At 45.0% G+C, this 17,173-nt stretch overlaps 1 protein-coding gene across 1 annotated transcript; it reads left to right on the top strand.

Annotated features, from left to right (window-relative positions):
• Positions 1-1,252: 1,252 nt before the first annotated feature.
• Positions 1,253-16,424, top strand: LOC121539620 (human immunodeficiency virus type I enhancer-binding protein 2 homolog). Its single transcript, XM_041848258.1, has 7 exons — positions 1,253-1,447; positions 4,370-8,401; positions 10,433-10,602; positions 14,169-14,344; positions 14,551-14,649; positions 14,839-15,683; positions 15,884-16,424. Exons 2-7 carry the CDS (start codon positions 4,370-4,372, stop codon positions 16,349-16,351), a joined length of 5,790 nt encoding a protein of 1,929 aa, XP_041704192.1. The 5' UTR covers positions 1,253-1,447; the 3' UTR covers positions 16,352-16,424.
• Positions 16,425-17,173: the final 749 nt, after the last annotated feature.

Genomic DNA, 17,173 nt, shown 5'->3' with positions numbered 1-17,173 from the left:
GCCTTCCCAGAAGAGTGGAGGCTGTTATAGCAGCAAAGGGGGGACCAACTCCATGTTAATGCCCATGATTTTGGAATGAGATGTTCGATGAGCAGGTGTCCACATACTTTTGGTAATGTAGTGTAGATCAAATTCAGTTTAAATTAGAAGATATCACTTTTTTTTAAAGATGAAAGAAATAATCTTAATTATGTTCCTAAACAATGCATGCTTAATAATTACTGATTTCAGTGACAGCAGATTGTTGATTGGGATCTTCTTGGTGGTGTAGACGTGACTGTTGTAGTATAAAGGCTGCACAGTATACAGCCAGCTCAGACTGAACAGAGCATGGATAAGGGAACAGAACGGAACAGAGCTTTATTGTCCATCCAAGGATGGAAAAGTTCCTTTGGCATCACCTTACAAGCTGCATGCTGCACGTCTATATAATAAGACAGTTTGCTCTCCTGAGGTTTGTGTCCTAATTTTAGCCAACAGATTATGCTTTGGGACATTTTCACTGTTGTTGGTCCACTTCTGAATTCAAACAGTTTAACCACCAGGTCAGGAAGATAGGCGTAGGAGCTAACCAGACCGTGGAAGAGTTGTGTTAGGCTATAGTGATTAAATCTCATTCAAATTGCACCCCCCTCTTAATATTGTAGAAGTGCATACCGGTTTGATGAGGATGCATGTCTTTGTAGTTGTCAATGATCACAGTGAATATTTGCCCATCACCCAGAGGTGAAGTAAGTGTCTGCTGTGTTTTGGCCCACTGAGGAGGGTAAAATCCCTAACTACACTGCACTATGAACCCTGATTTTACTTGGGTCTAGCTTCCCAGGTTATCAGACTAGTGCAATCAGGGATCCCAGACCCTGGGAAAATCCCTTTTGGTGTATTAAGGACCCACACTGAGAAAGTGTAGCTGAATATTCTATTCTATTCCCTCCTGGACCCACTGAGAAAGTTTAAGTGTCTGCTGTGTTTTGAAAATGTTGCTGTTCAAGACGCTGGTAAAAGCAGAGTTTTGGTATATGAAGGGCTTAAACATTGCTTTACCCCTACACTGAGAAAGTGTATCTGTCTGCTGTGTTTTGGACCCACACTAAAAAAGTGTAAATGCTGTGTTTGAGAAAGTGTCTTTTAACGTGGGCTGTTGTATAATCCCTCACAGGGCCCCTTTGCTATTTTTGTGGTTGGGTCTGTCCGCGTCATGCTTGGGTATTTTCTCTGGTGACTAGCTCACATCAATATATCTTATAATGTGAACTCAGTCAGCCAGCAGCAGCGGCAGAAAACGTAAGATTGATGAGATTTGACCCATCGCTAAATCTGATCATAATTGTTTATTGTTGTTATTACTATAACCAAGGGATGGAGAATGGACAGCTGGAATTTGCAATATGAGGTATGTCACATGTGACTGGCGATATGGGACAAGAAGGGAGTATACAAATGTCAGGTTTGTATGAGGATTATATTCGATATCTGCATGTCTACCTGTCTTGCTTAAGGATATACTATTTTCTTACCACATACCTTGTGGTTTAACTGCATGTATTCTGAGTAGAAAACCGTCTCTCACCTTGCATTGGTGTTCATTCTGTATGTTGTGTTCTGTGTGGGCTGTCATGCCATGGGCTTTCTGACTCAGTCCCTGGCACTATGTATTTTCCTTATAAGATGTATGGATGAGGGGCTAGTGTTGGACTACATGACTGTCATATCCCTGTTGGATAAGAGCGTCTGCTAAATGACTAAAATGCAAATGTAAATATGTTCTGTATAGCTTGAACATGATATGATGCAGTGGCATTATAAAGACGTTTTCCATAACCTACATACAGTATGCTTCCCATTGTCTCCATGCAACATGCTGCAGCAGTGTGGTTGTTGCTGTACCATGTCTTATCAGCATGTACAGTCAGGTCCATCATTATTGGCACCCTTTATAAATATTAGCAAAAAATACTGTGTAAAACAGATAATACAAATACTGAGCTATGCTATATGCTAAAAAAATGGGAAAATTGTATTATTTCATACTGATACAATTGCTCAGAGAAAGAGATTTTGTTTAATTACTAATTAAAAAAATATATACTCTAGCATCCCCCACTTGCAAGGATAACCACACTGAGCCTTTTTCTAAAATGTTTTATGAGATTGGAGAACACCTTGTGAGGGATCTTAGACCATTTCTCCAAACAGAACCTTTCCAGATCCTTAATATCCTTCGTCTGCATGGACTGCCCAATTCCATTCAAACCACAGGTTTTCAATGGGGTTCAAGTCCAGAGACTGAGATTGGTATTGCAAAATGTTGATTTTGTGGTCAATCAACAATTTCTTTGTGGATTTTGATTAGTGCTTGGGGTTATTGTCTTGCTGGATCCACTTGTGGCCAAGTGTCAACCTCCTGGTAGAGGCAACCAGGTTTTTTGCTAAAATGTCCTGGTACTTGTTAAAGTTCATGATGCCGTTGACCTTAACAAGGGCCCCAAGACCAGTTGAAGCAAAATAGCCCCATAACAGCAAAGATCCACCACCATATTTTACCGTAGGTATGAAGTACTTTTCTACATTTGCTTCTGTTTTTCAACATCAAACCCACCACTGGTGTGTGGGTGTGGCCAAAGAGCTCTATCTTCATGTCATCTAACCATAGCACCGGTTCCAATTCAAGTGCCAATGCTATTTACCAGGCGGTGCTATGTTCAGATTAAATGAAAATAGAGCTCTTTGGCTATGCACACCAGTGCCACAGTAGCACTGACTCACCATCTTTCTGTGAACAGTTTTGATATACCATGAATGAGATATATTACTGTAATGTGCGACACGACCGTTAGCTTTACCTACATGAGGAATATATAGACTTAAAAGAGGTTGGGAAGTGTACATACTAAAGTGTCTGTTCCCTTTCCTCTCTCTCTCTCTGGGGTGTAGTTTCAGAGGGGAGGTATGAATTGTTTCAGTGAGGCAGGCTTATCTCCCTGACACCCGGCACTTGTAGTTCCTCCTCTTATTGCTTTAGTTGGGAAGGATGGAAAAATACACAGCTATGAGGTCAGAACGACCTTGAGGATAGATAGATCCCCTGTACCCTCCCTCTCAAGGCTTACAATGTTGTCACCTCTGCCCTGAGTGACATGCCACTTTGGTTACCTCTAGAAACCTTCTCTCGTAGAATGTTCCAAAAAGCCACCTTTTACAGTACACAGTATATACTGGATTCTCCTCTTTGGTCTGTCTGTCTAAGCGAGGAATGCAAAACTCTATCTGATAACTGTAGTCTTTAGCCCTATGTCAAGTGGGTGGATAAAGCACTTCCCATTCGAATATTAATTGGACATTCTTGCAGTATATGCGCAGCCTCTTTGATTTAATGCATGTGTTATCTCTGCATCTTGAGTCACCTTGGATTTGTATCATCTCTCCGGTCTGAGCCTGGAGAGAGTACAATAGGATGTAATGGAGAGAGAAAATACTAGGATGGTTGTAACGAATAGAGAAAGAGAGAAAGAGTGCAGTAGGAAGTAACAAAAAGAGAGAGCGTCGCTCATAGAATGTCCTAATTAAGTGTAGCTCAGTGGATTTGAACCAGATAATCTTACATAACCTTGTTAAAGAGCACACAGCCTTTGATACTGAGAAGATGAGAATGATGTTCCCTCTGAGACCCAGCATACCATGGAGCCCCATGGTATAGAGCTGAGGTATAGGACAAGATTACATACCCGACCCCATTGTATATTGCTGAGGTATAGGACAAGATTACATCCCATTCTATGGGCCCTGGCCAAAAGTAGTGCACTATATAAGGGATAGGATGACATTTGGGATGCAGGCATAGTGTAATAGCTCATAGACCCAGGTAGCCCCATGGTATGGAGCTGAGATATAGGACAGGATAATCTACAGTACGCACATCCAGTATCTTTGATGAGTTTAGAGTCCAAGTGCACACACATACAGTATGCACACACACACACATTGTGATTGTAGTGCACCGGCCAGCAGTAATATGAGGTAACAGTATTTGAGAGAGTCTAGTAAAGAGCCTGATTCTTCTTTCCTGGTGTGAACACTGGTCATTATGTACCAAGTTTATTTGAGGAAGTAACTATTTTGGAAAATGAATTTGTGAGGTTATGATACTGTCTGGAAAGAAATCATTTGACAAATGTTTATATGACCTGTTTTTTGTTTCTTGTTGGGAGGAAGGGGTTTGCAAATAAAGTACAGTATTTTTGTAAGTAAGCTATTTTTGCATCTACTGATTAATCTTGTATTCTGTCGTTGGTAGGGATAATGCATGGGTGTCCTTTTTTGAGGTATGTACTTTCACTAATAATAATTTCAGTTTTCTGATTTCTTTCAGATGACACTTTCTCTCCATATATTACTACATTTACATAACAGACATTATTGTCTGTTGGATATCAACCCTGACGAGGAAGGTGACATTGGAATCGTCATGGAGTCACTAGAAACTACTGCAGAGGTGAAAGGCTCTAAAGAGGGTCTGGAAAAGACAGTTACACAGAGAAAGTGGGCAGCACCAGAGCCTATGACTGCCCAAACTAAAATAACCCCTACGGCTGATTCTGAGGGGGAGGGGAGGCACTTATGCCCACAACCTGAGGAGGACCAGAGTAGAACCACATGTGGTTCAACAGAAAGGTCTGACTCAGGGAAACTAAGACTATTAGAAGGGAAATCACTACGCCAATTACAGGATCAACCCTCCAGTCATCCTCATTACAATGTATTAACCTCGTATCCACCACAGGAGAGACAGACCGTTCCCTTTGCTAGACAGAAAACGGCAGATCACTTGGTTTCTGCGCTGCCACTATCCCATGGAAGCTGTGCAGGGCCCTCTCTTCAGAGGAGCTCCCCCAGTTTACCTACGTCTCTCCAACACTGTTCCCAGTCAGGGATAGAGGAGCTATCCAAGGACGTGTGTAGTAAGATGGAGCAGAAACAGCAGCAGAGGCCTGGGAAGTATGTTTGTGATTATTGTGGGAGGGCATGTGCCAAACCCAGCGTACTTAAAAAGCATATCCGCTCACATACTGGGGAGCGACCCTACCCCTGCGTTCCCTGCGGCTTCTCTTTCAAAACCAAGAGCAATTTATACAAACACAGAAAATCTCATGCTCACTCTGTCAAAGCTGGGACAGTGCCAATTTCAGAACTGGGTTCTTACAATGCCAACATGGAGGACCAGGGATCTTTAGAAGGAGAAGGAGAGTTATACTCTGATACTGAGCAGAGCTCTGACACGGATGAGGACGATTCATCGCTCTTGGACTCTGTATCAGTCGAGGAACCAGATAGCACCACTGCTGTAAAAGTACTGAATCTCATTGCCCAGAAACAGGGAGTTACATCAACATTATCTGAGGAGCGTTCATCCAGTCTCCCAGAGATCAATGGTGCTCAAGCTCCAGCTGTTTCTCAGGTCAGCCGTGCAATTCAATCTAGCGCCATCAAGCAGAGACTGGCACTCCGGCTCTCAGAGAAAAGGAGCAGTGACACTGACACATCTCTCTCCCTGCCTAGCCAGGGAAGCAAAAGCAGCACAGACTCAGGCTACTTCTCACGCTCTGAGAGCGCAGAACACCAAACCAGTGGTCCTCCCAACACAAATGCAAAGTCCTATCAAGAGATTATGTTTGGGAAGTGTTACAAACCGAACCCGAAACAGGCCATAACTGTTGTGACTTGCACTACAGACTTAATAAGTGATCGTAAGTCTTCGGAGCGAGGTGTTTCCCGTGTATTCACACAAGAAAAGGAATCAATGATTGAATCGATTAGAATAAACACACGTTCATTTACAAGGGAAGGAATTAAGGAGGCTCAACTAGAGCTCTCTGATTCTGGACAGCTGGTGCGGAGCAACTCGATGCCCACGTCCTCGGCTGCGTGTCTGGACATGCCACAAGGCCTGCGAGGCAGCCACTCCTTTGATGAGAGGGCGTCCCCTGGAGGTATTAGGAGACTTAGGAGACAGGCTGCCTTTGAACACTCTGCACATGATGGAAACACAGAACTTCCTGACCACTATGGAAACATCTCTGATATTTCCAACCTTGGAGTAGAGACGGAATGTGCGACGAGGAAACGACGGAAGGAAAAATGTGTTAGGGAGGAGGAAGATGTAGGAGGCCAGTATCACACAGACTATGGCCACTCTGAAGAGATGAGGGACAATGATTCAAAGCAAGTCTCTCAAGGTGCTCTAACCACTACTACTTCAGTGAAAGGACATGCCCAAAGCGTGCATACACAGAATAGACTGGACATGGAAATGTGGGAAGACACCACAGAGAGGAGAACTTTAGGTAATGTCATCTCTGTGATTCAACACACAAACTCCCTAAGCAGGTCTCACTCTGACGAGTCTTACAACTACCAGAGACAGGAAAAGCCTTCCTCAATGAAAGTGGTGGAGCAAACCGAAACTCGTGAGATGCGTAAAAGGACTGAGATCTTTGCACACCAGTTGAGTGACAGTAGATTGTTAGATCAATCATATCAAATGACACCTAAGCTAGTCCGTCAGTCCAACATACAGGTCCCAGAGATCAGGGTGACTGTAGAACCTGACAGTCCAGAGAAAGAGAAAGCAGCTGAGGTAAAACAGGTGAAGGCGAAGGAGCCCGATAGACATGTAGAGGAGTTCCAATGGCCTCAAAGAAGTGAAACTCTGTCTCAATTCCCTCCAGAAAAACTCCCTCCAAAGAAGAAGAGACTGCGCTTAGCTGACTTGGAGCACTCCTCTGGTGAGTCTAGCTTTGGATCGACCTGTACGAGCCTCTCCCGAAGCCCCAGTCAGGACAGCAACCTATCCTACTGCTCCACCTTCTCGTTTGACCGAGAAGAGAGAGAGCGAGAGCTGATCCCCAAGCCAGCTTCCCCGGCTGCTAGACAGGATGAGTTTGGAAAAGCGTTGGAGTTCTTATCTGTGCCAGGAAGCGGCCACTCCCTCTCTGTCCTGAACCAGCGTCAACAACATGAAATGAGACGCTCCTCTTCAGAACAGGCAGCGTGCAACTCTCAGCGTAGAGAGCTCCCAGAGGTTCGCAGTGTATCGTTTGACTACGGCAGTCTCTCTCCAATGGCCAAAGTTAGACATGCGGAACTCGGCGCCAGTTACTCAGAACCCAGACGGAGTAACTTGGTAAGACAGGCGTCCTTGAATGTTGACCCTGAATTTACACATCCAGTCCTTCCGCTAAATATTCTTCCTCAGTACTTCAGAAATGCCCTGTCGTTCTCAGCCACTGCTCTGCTCTCTCAGTCTCTGCCAATGTTTGCCCCTCAGCCACCACACTCCGGTCTCCTAGTTCCTGTTAGAATACAGACTCACGTGCCGTCTTACGGTAGCATTACGTACACCACTGTGTCACAGGTTGTATATGATCCATATGAAAACTCTCTCACTTCTCACTTTGCACATTTATCCACAAATTTAGATGCATCTAAAGCATTATTAGGACACCCCCGAGGACTGTTGACCAACCCAGCCCAGGTTCAAGTTCTAGATATGTCACCAGCTAAGCTCAAGACAGGCATCCCTCTCTCCCTGACCTCCAGGACTATCTCCACCACCAACTGTGGATCCAGTGGTGGATCCAACAAGCGCATGCTATCGCCAGCCAGCAGCTTGGACCTGTTAATGGAGGTAAAACAGCAGAAACGCGTCAAAGAAGAGAAAATGTACGGTGAGATAGTGGAGGAGTTGGGTGCTGTAGAGTTAGGGAATTGTAATGTGACCGAAGAGAGCAAGTACAGTTTAAAGACAGAGTTTAAAAGTGACACCAACCAGGGAGCATCACTGTCAGGCCTTCCTTCTATATCCTCTTTGTCTGTGCCATCCTCACTTCATTCTCAAGACGAGCCAGCAAGTGGAAGCTTCAGCTCACCTCAGCAACAAGGGTCAGAATGTCCTCATTCCCATATGGATAGCTCCCCAACCGAAACAAGCCTACATCCACCCTCTCTGCTTTCTCTAAATGATTTCAAAGAGTCTGGCATGGACAGCAAGGCACATATGGACATGCTGGTGCAGTTAGTCAAAGGTCAGGGCATCCTCATCTCTGACGGTGAAAACACCAAACTGATATCTCAGTTTCCAAGTCTTCGCACAACGACAGGTGTGAGTTGGTGCTATCTGAACTACACCAAGCCAAACAGCACTCACTACACCTCTCCTATGTCCTCTGTGTACACTATGTGGTGCGTCAGTTCCCATAACCCCAACCCTCCTAACCTCAACACCAGTGCAACCCTGGCTCTGCTCTGCTCCAAACAGAAGACTAACACATGGGTGTACACCATGGCTGCCATGTACCAACCTGGGACTGGGAAACTGGTCTCCTCCAAGCAGAGGTTTGAGCTGGTGAGAACCTTTATTGTTAATTAATTATTTTGTCCAAATCACCCTTGCATTTCTATATTGAATGTACACTACCGGTCAAAAGTTTTAGAACACCTACTCATTCAAGGGTTTTTCTTTATTTTTACTATTTTCTACATTGTAGAATAATAATGAAGACATCAAAACTATGAAATAACACATATGGAATCATGTAGTAACCAAAAAAGTGTTAAACAAATCCTAATATATTTGATATTCTTCAAATAGCCACCCTTTGCCTTGATGACAGCTTTGCACACTCTTGGCATTCTCTCAACCAGCTTCATGAGGTAGTCACCTGGAATGCATTTAAATTAACAGGTGTGCCTTCTTAAAAGTTAATTTGTGGAATTTCTTAACTTCTTATTGCGTTTGAGCCAATCAGTTGTGTTGTGACAAGGTAGGGGGGGTATACAGAAGATAGCCCTGTTTGGTAAAAGACCAAGTCCATATTATGGCAAGAACAGCTCAAATAATCAGAGAAACGACAGTCCATCAGGAGGTGTTATGGTGTGGGGGTGCTTTGCTGGTGACACTGTCTGTGATTTATTTAGAATTCAAGGCACACTTAACCAGCATGGCTACCACAGCATTCTGCAGCGATACGCCATCCCATCTGGTTTGGGCTTAGTGGGACTATCATTAGTTTTTCAACAGGACAATGACCCAACACACCTCCAGGCTGTGTAAGGGCTATTTGACCAAGAAGGAGAGTGATGGAGTGCTGCATCAGCTGACCTGGCCTCCACAATCCCCCGACCTCAACCAAATTGAGATAGTTTGGAATGAGTCGGACCGCAGAGTGAAGGAAAAGATGCCAACAAGTGCTCAGAATATGTGGGAACTCTTTCAAGACTGTTGGAAAAGTATTCCAGGTGAAGCTCGTTGAGAGAATGCCAAGAGTGTGCAAAGCTGTCATCAAGGCAAAGGGTGGCTATTTGAAGAATCTGAAATATAAAATATATTTTGATTTGTTTAACATATTTTTGGTTACTACATGATTCCATATGTGTTATTTCATAGTTTTGATGTATTCACTATTATTCTACAATGTAGAAAATAGTAAAAATAAAGAAAAACCCTTGAATGAGTAGGTGTTCTTAAAGCTTTGACAGGTAGTGTATGTTTACAATCCTTGACTCAAGTTACATCATAAACATATCATCTAATATTGTAACAATATTACATTGTTATTATCCTGTATTACTGAACTGCATTACCTAAACATATCTAAACTGCATGTTAACAGAATGTTTATTCTTGGCCTCCGAGTGTCGCAGCGGTCTAAGGCACTGCATCGCAGTGTTGCGGCGTCACTAGAGATCCTGGTTCGAATCCAGGCTCTGTCGTAGCCGGCCGCGACCGGGAGACCCATGGGGCGGCGCACAATTGGCCCAGCGTCGTCCAGGGTAGGGGAGGGAATGGCCGGCAGGGATGTAGCTCAGTTGGTAGAGCATGGCGTTTGCAACGCCAGGGTTGTGGGTTCGATTCCCACGGGGGGCCAGTATGAAAAAGAAAAAAGAAATGTATGCACTCACTAACTGTAAGTCGCTCTGGATAAGAGCGTCTGCTAAATGACTAAAATGTAAATGTACTACAGCCTGGGGTTCGATCCCAGGCTGTATCATTACCGGCCGTGACTGGGAGTCCCATAGTGCGGCGCACAATTGGCCCAGCGTCGTCTGGGTTAGGGGAGGGTTTTGCTGGGGGGGCTTTACTTGGCTCATCACGCTCTTGTGACTCCTTGTGGCAGGCCGGGCGCCTGAAGGCTCTTATGTTGAACGGTGTTTCCTCCGACACATTGGTGCGGCTGGCTTCCGGGTTAAGCGAGCGGATGTTAAGAAGCGCGGTTTGGCGGGTCATGTTTCGGAGGACGCATGACTCGACTTTCGCCTCTCCCGAGCCCATTGGGGAGTTGCAGCGATGAGACAAGATCGTACTCACGAAATTGGGGAGAAAAAGGGGGTACAAATTACCAAAAAAAAATCATGTTTATTAATCTATCTAATTTAGCTACAGAGCAAACCGGAGCTCAAAGAGCTGGATGTGATCTCCTATGGAAGGAAAGTGAAGGATGCCAGCTGCAGGGTAAAAGCAGCGAAGGAGGACTGGAAAGACATGGAGGTCTCCTCGAAACAAACAGCAGTGCTAACACCAACCCAGATCAAAATCTTTGAAGGAGGGTCAGTTATGATACTATCACATTAAGCAATAGAATATTACTTATAATGTTAGTTCGTAATGTGTACATGTTTTATATAGGGGTAACGCCTGGTGGTACAAATTATTTAACCCGGTAGTCCTATTGTGGTCAGAAGACCTCTTTCCCAAGGGAGACCTGGAATTAGATTAAATATACAGTACCAGTCAAAAGTTTGGACATACAGTGAGGGAAAAAAGTATTTGATCCCCTGCTGATTTTGTACGTTTGCCCACTGACAAAGACATGATCAGTCTATAATTTTAATGGTAGGTTTATTTGAACAGCGAGAGACAGAATAACAACAAAAAAATCCAGAAAAACGCATGTCAAAAATGTTATAAATTGATTTGCATTTTAATGAGGGAAATAAGTATTTGACCCCTCTGCAAAATATTACTTAGTACTTGGTGGCAAAACCCTTGTTGGCAATCACAGAGGTCAGACGTTTCATATAGTTGGCCACCAGATTTGCACACATCTCAGGAGAATTTTGTCCCACTCCTCTTTGCAGATCTTCTCCAAGTCATTAAGGTTTCGAGGCTGACGTTTGGCAACTCGAATCTTCAGCTCCCTCCAGAGATTTTCTATGGGATTAAGGTCTGGAGACTGGCTAGGCCACTCCAGGACCTTAATGTGCTTCTTCTTGAGCCACTCCTTTGTTGCCTTGGCTGTGTGTTTTGGGTCATTGTCATGCTGGAATACCCATCCACGACCCATTTTCAATGCCCTGACTGAGGGAAGGAGGTTCTCACCCAAAATTTGACGGTACATGGCCCCGTCCATCGTCCCTTTGATGCGGTGAAGTTGTCCTGTCCCCTTAGCAGAAAAACACCCCCAAAGCATAATGTTTCCACCTCCATGTTTGACGTGAGGATGGTGTTCTTGGGGTCATAGGCAGCATTCCTCCTCCTCCAAACACGGCGAGTTGAGTTGATGCCAAAGACCTCGATTTTGGTCTCATCTGACCACAACACTTTCACCCAGTTCTCTTCTGAATCATTCAGATGTTCATTGGCAAACTTCAGACGGGCCTGGATATGTGCTTTCTTGAGCAGGGGGACCTTGCGGGCGCTGCAGGATTTCAGTCCTTCACGGCGTTGTGTGTTACCAATTGTTTTCTTGGTGACTATGGTCCCAGCTGCCTTGAGATTATTGACAAGATCCTCCCGTGTAGTTCTGGACTGATTCCTCACCGTTCTCATGATCATTGCAACTCCACGAGGTCAGATCTTGCATGGAGCCCCAGGACGAGGGAGATTGACAGGCCTTTTGTGTTTCTTTCATTTGCGAATAATCGCACGAACTGTTGTCACCTTCTCACCAAGCTGCTTGCCGATGGTCTTGTAGCCCATTCCAGCCTTGTGTAGGTCTACAATCTTGTCCCTGACATCCTTGGAGAGCTCTTTGGTCTTGGCCATGGTGGAGAGTTTCGAATCTGATGATTGATTGCTTCTGTGGACAGGTGTCTTTTATACAGGTACTCCCTTTAAGAGTGTGCTCCTAATCTCAGCTCGTTACCTCTATAAAAGACACCTGGGAGCCAGAAATCTTTCTGATTGAGAGGGGGTCAAATACCTATTTCCCTCATTAAAATGCAAATCAATTTATAACATTTTTGACATACGTTTTTCTGGATTTTGTTGTTGTTATTCTGTCTCTCACTGGTCAAATAAACCTACCATTAAAATTATAGACTGATAATTTCTTTGTCACTGGGCAAACGTACAAAATCAGCAGGGGATCAAATACTTTTTTCCCTCACTGTACCTACTCATTCAAGGGTTTTTCTTTATTTTTACTATTTTCTACATTGTAGAATAATAGTGAAGACATCAAAACTATGAAATAACATATATGGAATCATGTAGTAACCAAAAAAGTGTTAAACAAATCAAAATATATTTTATATTTGAGATTTTTCAAAGTAGCCACCCTTTGCCTTGATGACAGCTCTGCACACTCTTGGCATTCTCTCAACCAGCTTCATGAGGAATGATTTTCCAACAGTCTTGAAGGAGTTCCCAGATATGCTGAGCACTTGTTGGCTGCTTTTCCTTCACTCTGCGGTCCATCTCATCCCAAACCATCTCAATTGGGTTGAGGTCGGGTGATTGTGGAGACCAGGTCATCTGATGCAGCACTCCATCACTCTCCTTCTTGGTCAAATAGCATTTGAATTAACAGGTGTGCCTTGTTAAAAGTTAATTTGTGGAATTTCACTCCTTATTGCGTTTAAGCCTGTCAGTTGTGTTGTGATAACGTAGGGGTGGTATACAGAAGATAGCCCTATTTGAAAAAATACCAAGTCCATATTATGGCAAGAACAGGTCAAATTAGCAAAGAGAAACAACAGTCCATCATTACTTTAAGACATGAAGGTCAGTCAATCCGGAAAATTTCAAGTGCAGTCGCAAAAACCATGAAGTCCTATGATGAAACTGGCTCTCATGAGGACTGCCACAGGAATGGAAGACCCAGAGTTACCTCTGCTGCAGAGGATTTATTCATTAGAGTTACCAGCCTCAGATTGCAGCCCAAATAAATTATTCACAGAGTTCAAGTGACAGACACATCTCAACATCAACTGTTCAGAGGAGACTGTGTGAATCAGGCCTTCATGGTCGAATTGCTGCAAAGAAACCACTACTAAAATACACCAATAAGAGGAAGAGACTTGCTTGGGCCAAGAAACACGAGCAATGGACATTAGACCGGTGGAAATCTGTCCTTTGGTCTGACGAGTCCAAATGTGAGATTTTTGGTTCCAACCGCCGTGGCTTTGTGAGACGCGGTGTGGGTGAACGGATAATCTCTGCATGTGTATTTCCCACCGTAAAGCATGGATGAGGAGGTGTTATGGTGTGGGGGTGCTTTGATGGTGACACTGTCTGTGATTTATTTAGAATTCAAGGCACACTTAACCAGCATGGCTACCACAGCATTCTGCAGCGATATGCCATCCCATCTGGTTTGCGCTTAGTGGGACTATCATTTGTTTTTCAACAGGACAATGACCCAAAACACACATCCAGTCGGTGTAAGGGCTATTTGACCAAGAAGGAGAGTGATGGAGTGCTGCATCAGATGACCTGGTCTCCACAATCACCCGATCTCAACCCAATTGAGATTGTTTGGGATGAGTTGGACCGCAGAGTGAAGGAAAAGCAACCAACAAGTGCTCAGCATATGTGGGAACTCCTTCAAGACTGTTGGAAAATCATTCCTCATGAAGCTGGTTGAGAGAATGCCAAGAGTGTGCAAAGCTGTCATCAAGGCAAAGGGTGGCTACTTTGAAGAATCTCAAATATAAAATATATTTTGATTTGTTTAACACTTTTTTGGTTACTACATGATTCCATATGTGTTATTTAATAGTTTTGATGTCTTCACTATTATTCTACAATGTAGAAAATAGTAAAAATAAAGAAAAACCCTTGAATGAGTAGGTGTGTCCAAACCTTTGATTGGTACTGTATTTTTTCACTTACCTTGCATGTCTAAAGCTACTTATAGAACATCACATTAAGGATTGTTTTCCTCCCTCAGGTTCAAGTCCAATGAGGACTATGTGTACGTGAGGGGCAGAGGCCGAGGAAAGTATATTTGTGAGGAGTGTGGCATCCGCTGTAAGAAACCTAGTATGCTAAAGAAACATATACGCACCCACACTGACGTCAGACCCTACGTTTGCAGGGTCTGCAACTTCGCTTTCAAAACAAAAGGTGGGTATCCCTTCTTTTTATTCCATTGAAATGAATGAAACAAGAGGTATAAAAGCACTTTGTGACAACTGCTGATTTAAAAAGGGATTTATACATTTGATTGATTGATGACAACAGGAACATTTATTTCCAAAAAGGTACAATTGAATGGTAATGAATATAATAAGCTCAACAAGATGAATCTTTAAATGTTTGTTGTCCTACAGGAAACCTGACCAAGCATATGAAGTCAAAGGCTCACATGAAGAAGTGTCTTGAGCTTGGGGTGTCAGTCATAGTGGATGATACAGAGACACATGAATCTGGTAAAATATTGACCAATGACCAGGATACTATACTTTACTCCCTAATATGAATTATTCAGATATTTAACACTGATTGTGTCATCCATGGTAACTGTTTGAAATAGCAATTGATGTTCCACAGAATTAATGACAGAAAGGAATTTGATATATCCTTTGTCTTTCTTTTTTCTGTTCTTTCAAACAATACAGATGACGTCCAACAACACTCGAAGACCGGGGTCTTGAGCTCAGCCAAACACCAGTTCTCAGATGCAGACGACTCCGATGGCATGGATGAAGAGATAGATGACATCGACGAAGATGACGATGATGACTACGACGGTGGCTCCACTCCAAAGATCCGCTCTCGGAGCACCAGCCCTCAGCCCTGTGGCATAGCCTCTCTGTCGGTCACCCAGAGTGTGTCGTCAGCTCTCCATGGCTGTACCCTCAGTACCTTCCGTTCTCTCCCCAGCTGCCTCACCAACTCCATCGTGCCTGGCATCGATGTCCATCCCCATCCCTCCATCTCAGGCAGGAGGACAGGGCCAGACCGGAGGACTGTCTTGGCCTCCAGCCTGGACAAGGAGCAGAGTGAGAGAGAGAGGCTTGTGGATGAGGACTGTAGCCTGGCCATGCTGTCTCCTGACCAGGGTTGTCTGTTCTTCGACCACACCTGTCTGCTGTCCCCTGGCTGGGAGTCCCCTCTGAGGGAACCGTCCCCCTCCCGGCTCTGCTACCCATCACCCCGTAGAGACCTCTCCCCCCGGGGTCGCTCCTCACCTCGATGGGACACCTCCCAGCTGAGGCCCAGCTCCCCCAACCTCACCCCCATCCAGCACCTCTCCCCGGTCTGCATGGAGAGGCCCCTGTCCACAGGCGGAGTGGACCTGGCTGGGAGGAGGGAGCCATCGGCCCGGGGCAGACAGAGGGTGGTGCTGAGGGCTGTGTCTCCACGTAGAGGGGGCTCACAACAGAGAGGGTCTGGCGATAAAACCAGGCAGCAAGCCAAGGCTGAACTGGTCCACAAGGGAGGAGCCATTGAAATGGATTTGGTATGTAATTGACTAGATTGACTAGTATGCTTGTCCATGCAAAACTAGTTGCACTGACTTCATTTCAACCATCTTTGTCAGCTGGGTTGTTAGTATTCTTGATATAAAACCTTTATTAATGTTTTTTCCACCATTGGAGTCCCTGCATTAAAACTGTAGAAAACTGTCTTCTGGTAGTCACTATAACTTGTTGTTTTTAGGATCAGAGGAGAAGCATGCCCCCCAGCCTGCCTGGTCCCTCCAGCTCCAGTTGTACCCATCAGAACCTCCTCAGCCACCTTCCCCTACACTCCCAGCAGCAGGCTCGAACTCTTCTCCCCATGGTCCCTATCGGGGGGATCCAGGTACTGCGCACTTTGCCCTCCTGCAGCTCTGACCGGACCCATCTGTCAGCCCTGTCCCCTCAGAAGACTGAGCAACACCAGGACAGCACTAAGGAGGGATCTGTCTGCGTAGCGGGCCCAGGTGCAGAGGACTCAGTAGCCCAGCAGCAGGAGAAGGAACGGGAAAGGGAGAGGCCGTCCCCCTACCAGACACCCTGGGACTCTGAGGAGGAGAAAGACCCTGTCTCTGTCCTCACGGTTAGGGACCCTAAGCAGGAAGAGGGTCTTCAGACCTGCACCAAGGCCATCGCCTCCCTCAGGATCACTTCTGAGGAGCATCTATAGACTGGGGTTGCATACCAAATGGCACACAATTCCCTATATAGTGCACTACTTTTGACCAGGGGCCCATAGGGCTCTGGTCAAAAGTAATGTGCTCTATAGGGAATAGTGTACCATTTGGGACATACACTACATTACCAAAAGTATGTGGACACCTGCTTGTCGAACATCTAATTCCGCAATCATGGCATTAATATGGAGTTGTTCCCCCCTTTGCTGCTATAACAGCCTCCACTCTTCTGGGAAGATTTTCCACTAGATGTTGGAACATTGCTGTGGGGACTTGCTTCCATTCAGCCACAAGCATTAGTGAGGTGGGGCACTGATGTTGGGCGATTAGGCCTGGTTCGCAGTCGGCATTCCAATTCATCCCAAAGATGTTCGATGGGGTTGAGGTCAGGGCTCTGTGCAGGCCAGTCAAGTTCTTCCACACCGATCTCGACAAACCATTTCTGTATGGACCTCCCTTTGTGCACGGGGGCATTGTCATGCTGAAACAGGAAAGCGCCATCCCCAAACTGTTTGCAACAAAGTTGGAAGCACAGAATCGTCTAGAATGTCATTGTATGCTGCAGCGTTAAGATATCCCCTTCACTGGAACTAAGGGGCCTAGCCCAAACCATGAAAAACAGCCCCAGACTATTATTCCTCCTCCACAAAACTTTACAGTTGGCACTATGCATTGGGGCAGGTAGCGTTCTCCTGGCATCTGCCAAACCCAAATTGTCCTTCGGACTGACAGATTGTAAAGCGTGATTCATCACTCCGGAGAACACGTTTCCACTGCTCCTGAGTCCAATGGCGGTGAGATTTACACCACTCTCC

Source organism: Coregonus clupeaformis, chromosome 25 (assembly GCF_020615455.1).
Source record: "Coregonus clupeaformis isolate EN_2021a chromosome 25, ASM2061545v1, whole genome shotgun sequence".
Lineage (NCBI taxonomy): Eukaryota > Metazoa > Chordata > Actinopteri > Salmoniformes > Salmonidae > Coregonus > Coregonus clupeaformis.
Note: the sequence above shows the minus strand (reverse complement) of the source record. Positions and strands in the feature narration are given on the sequence as shown.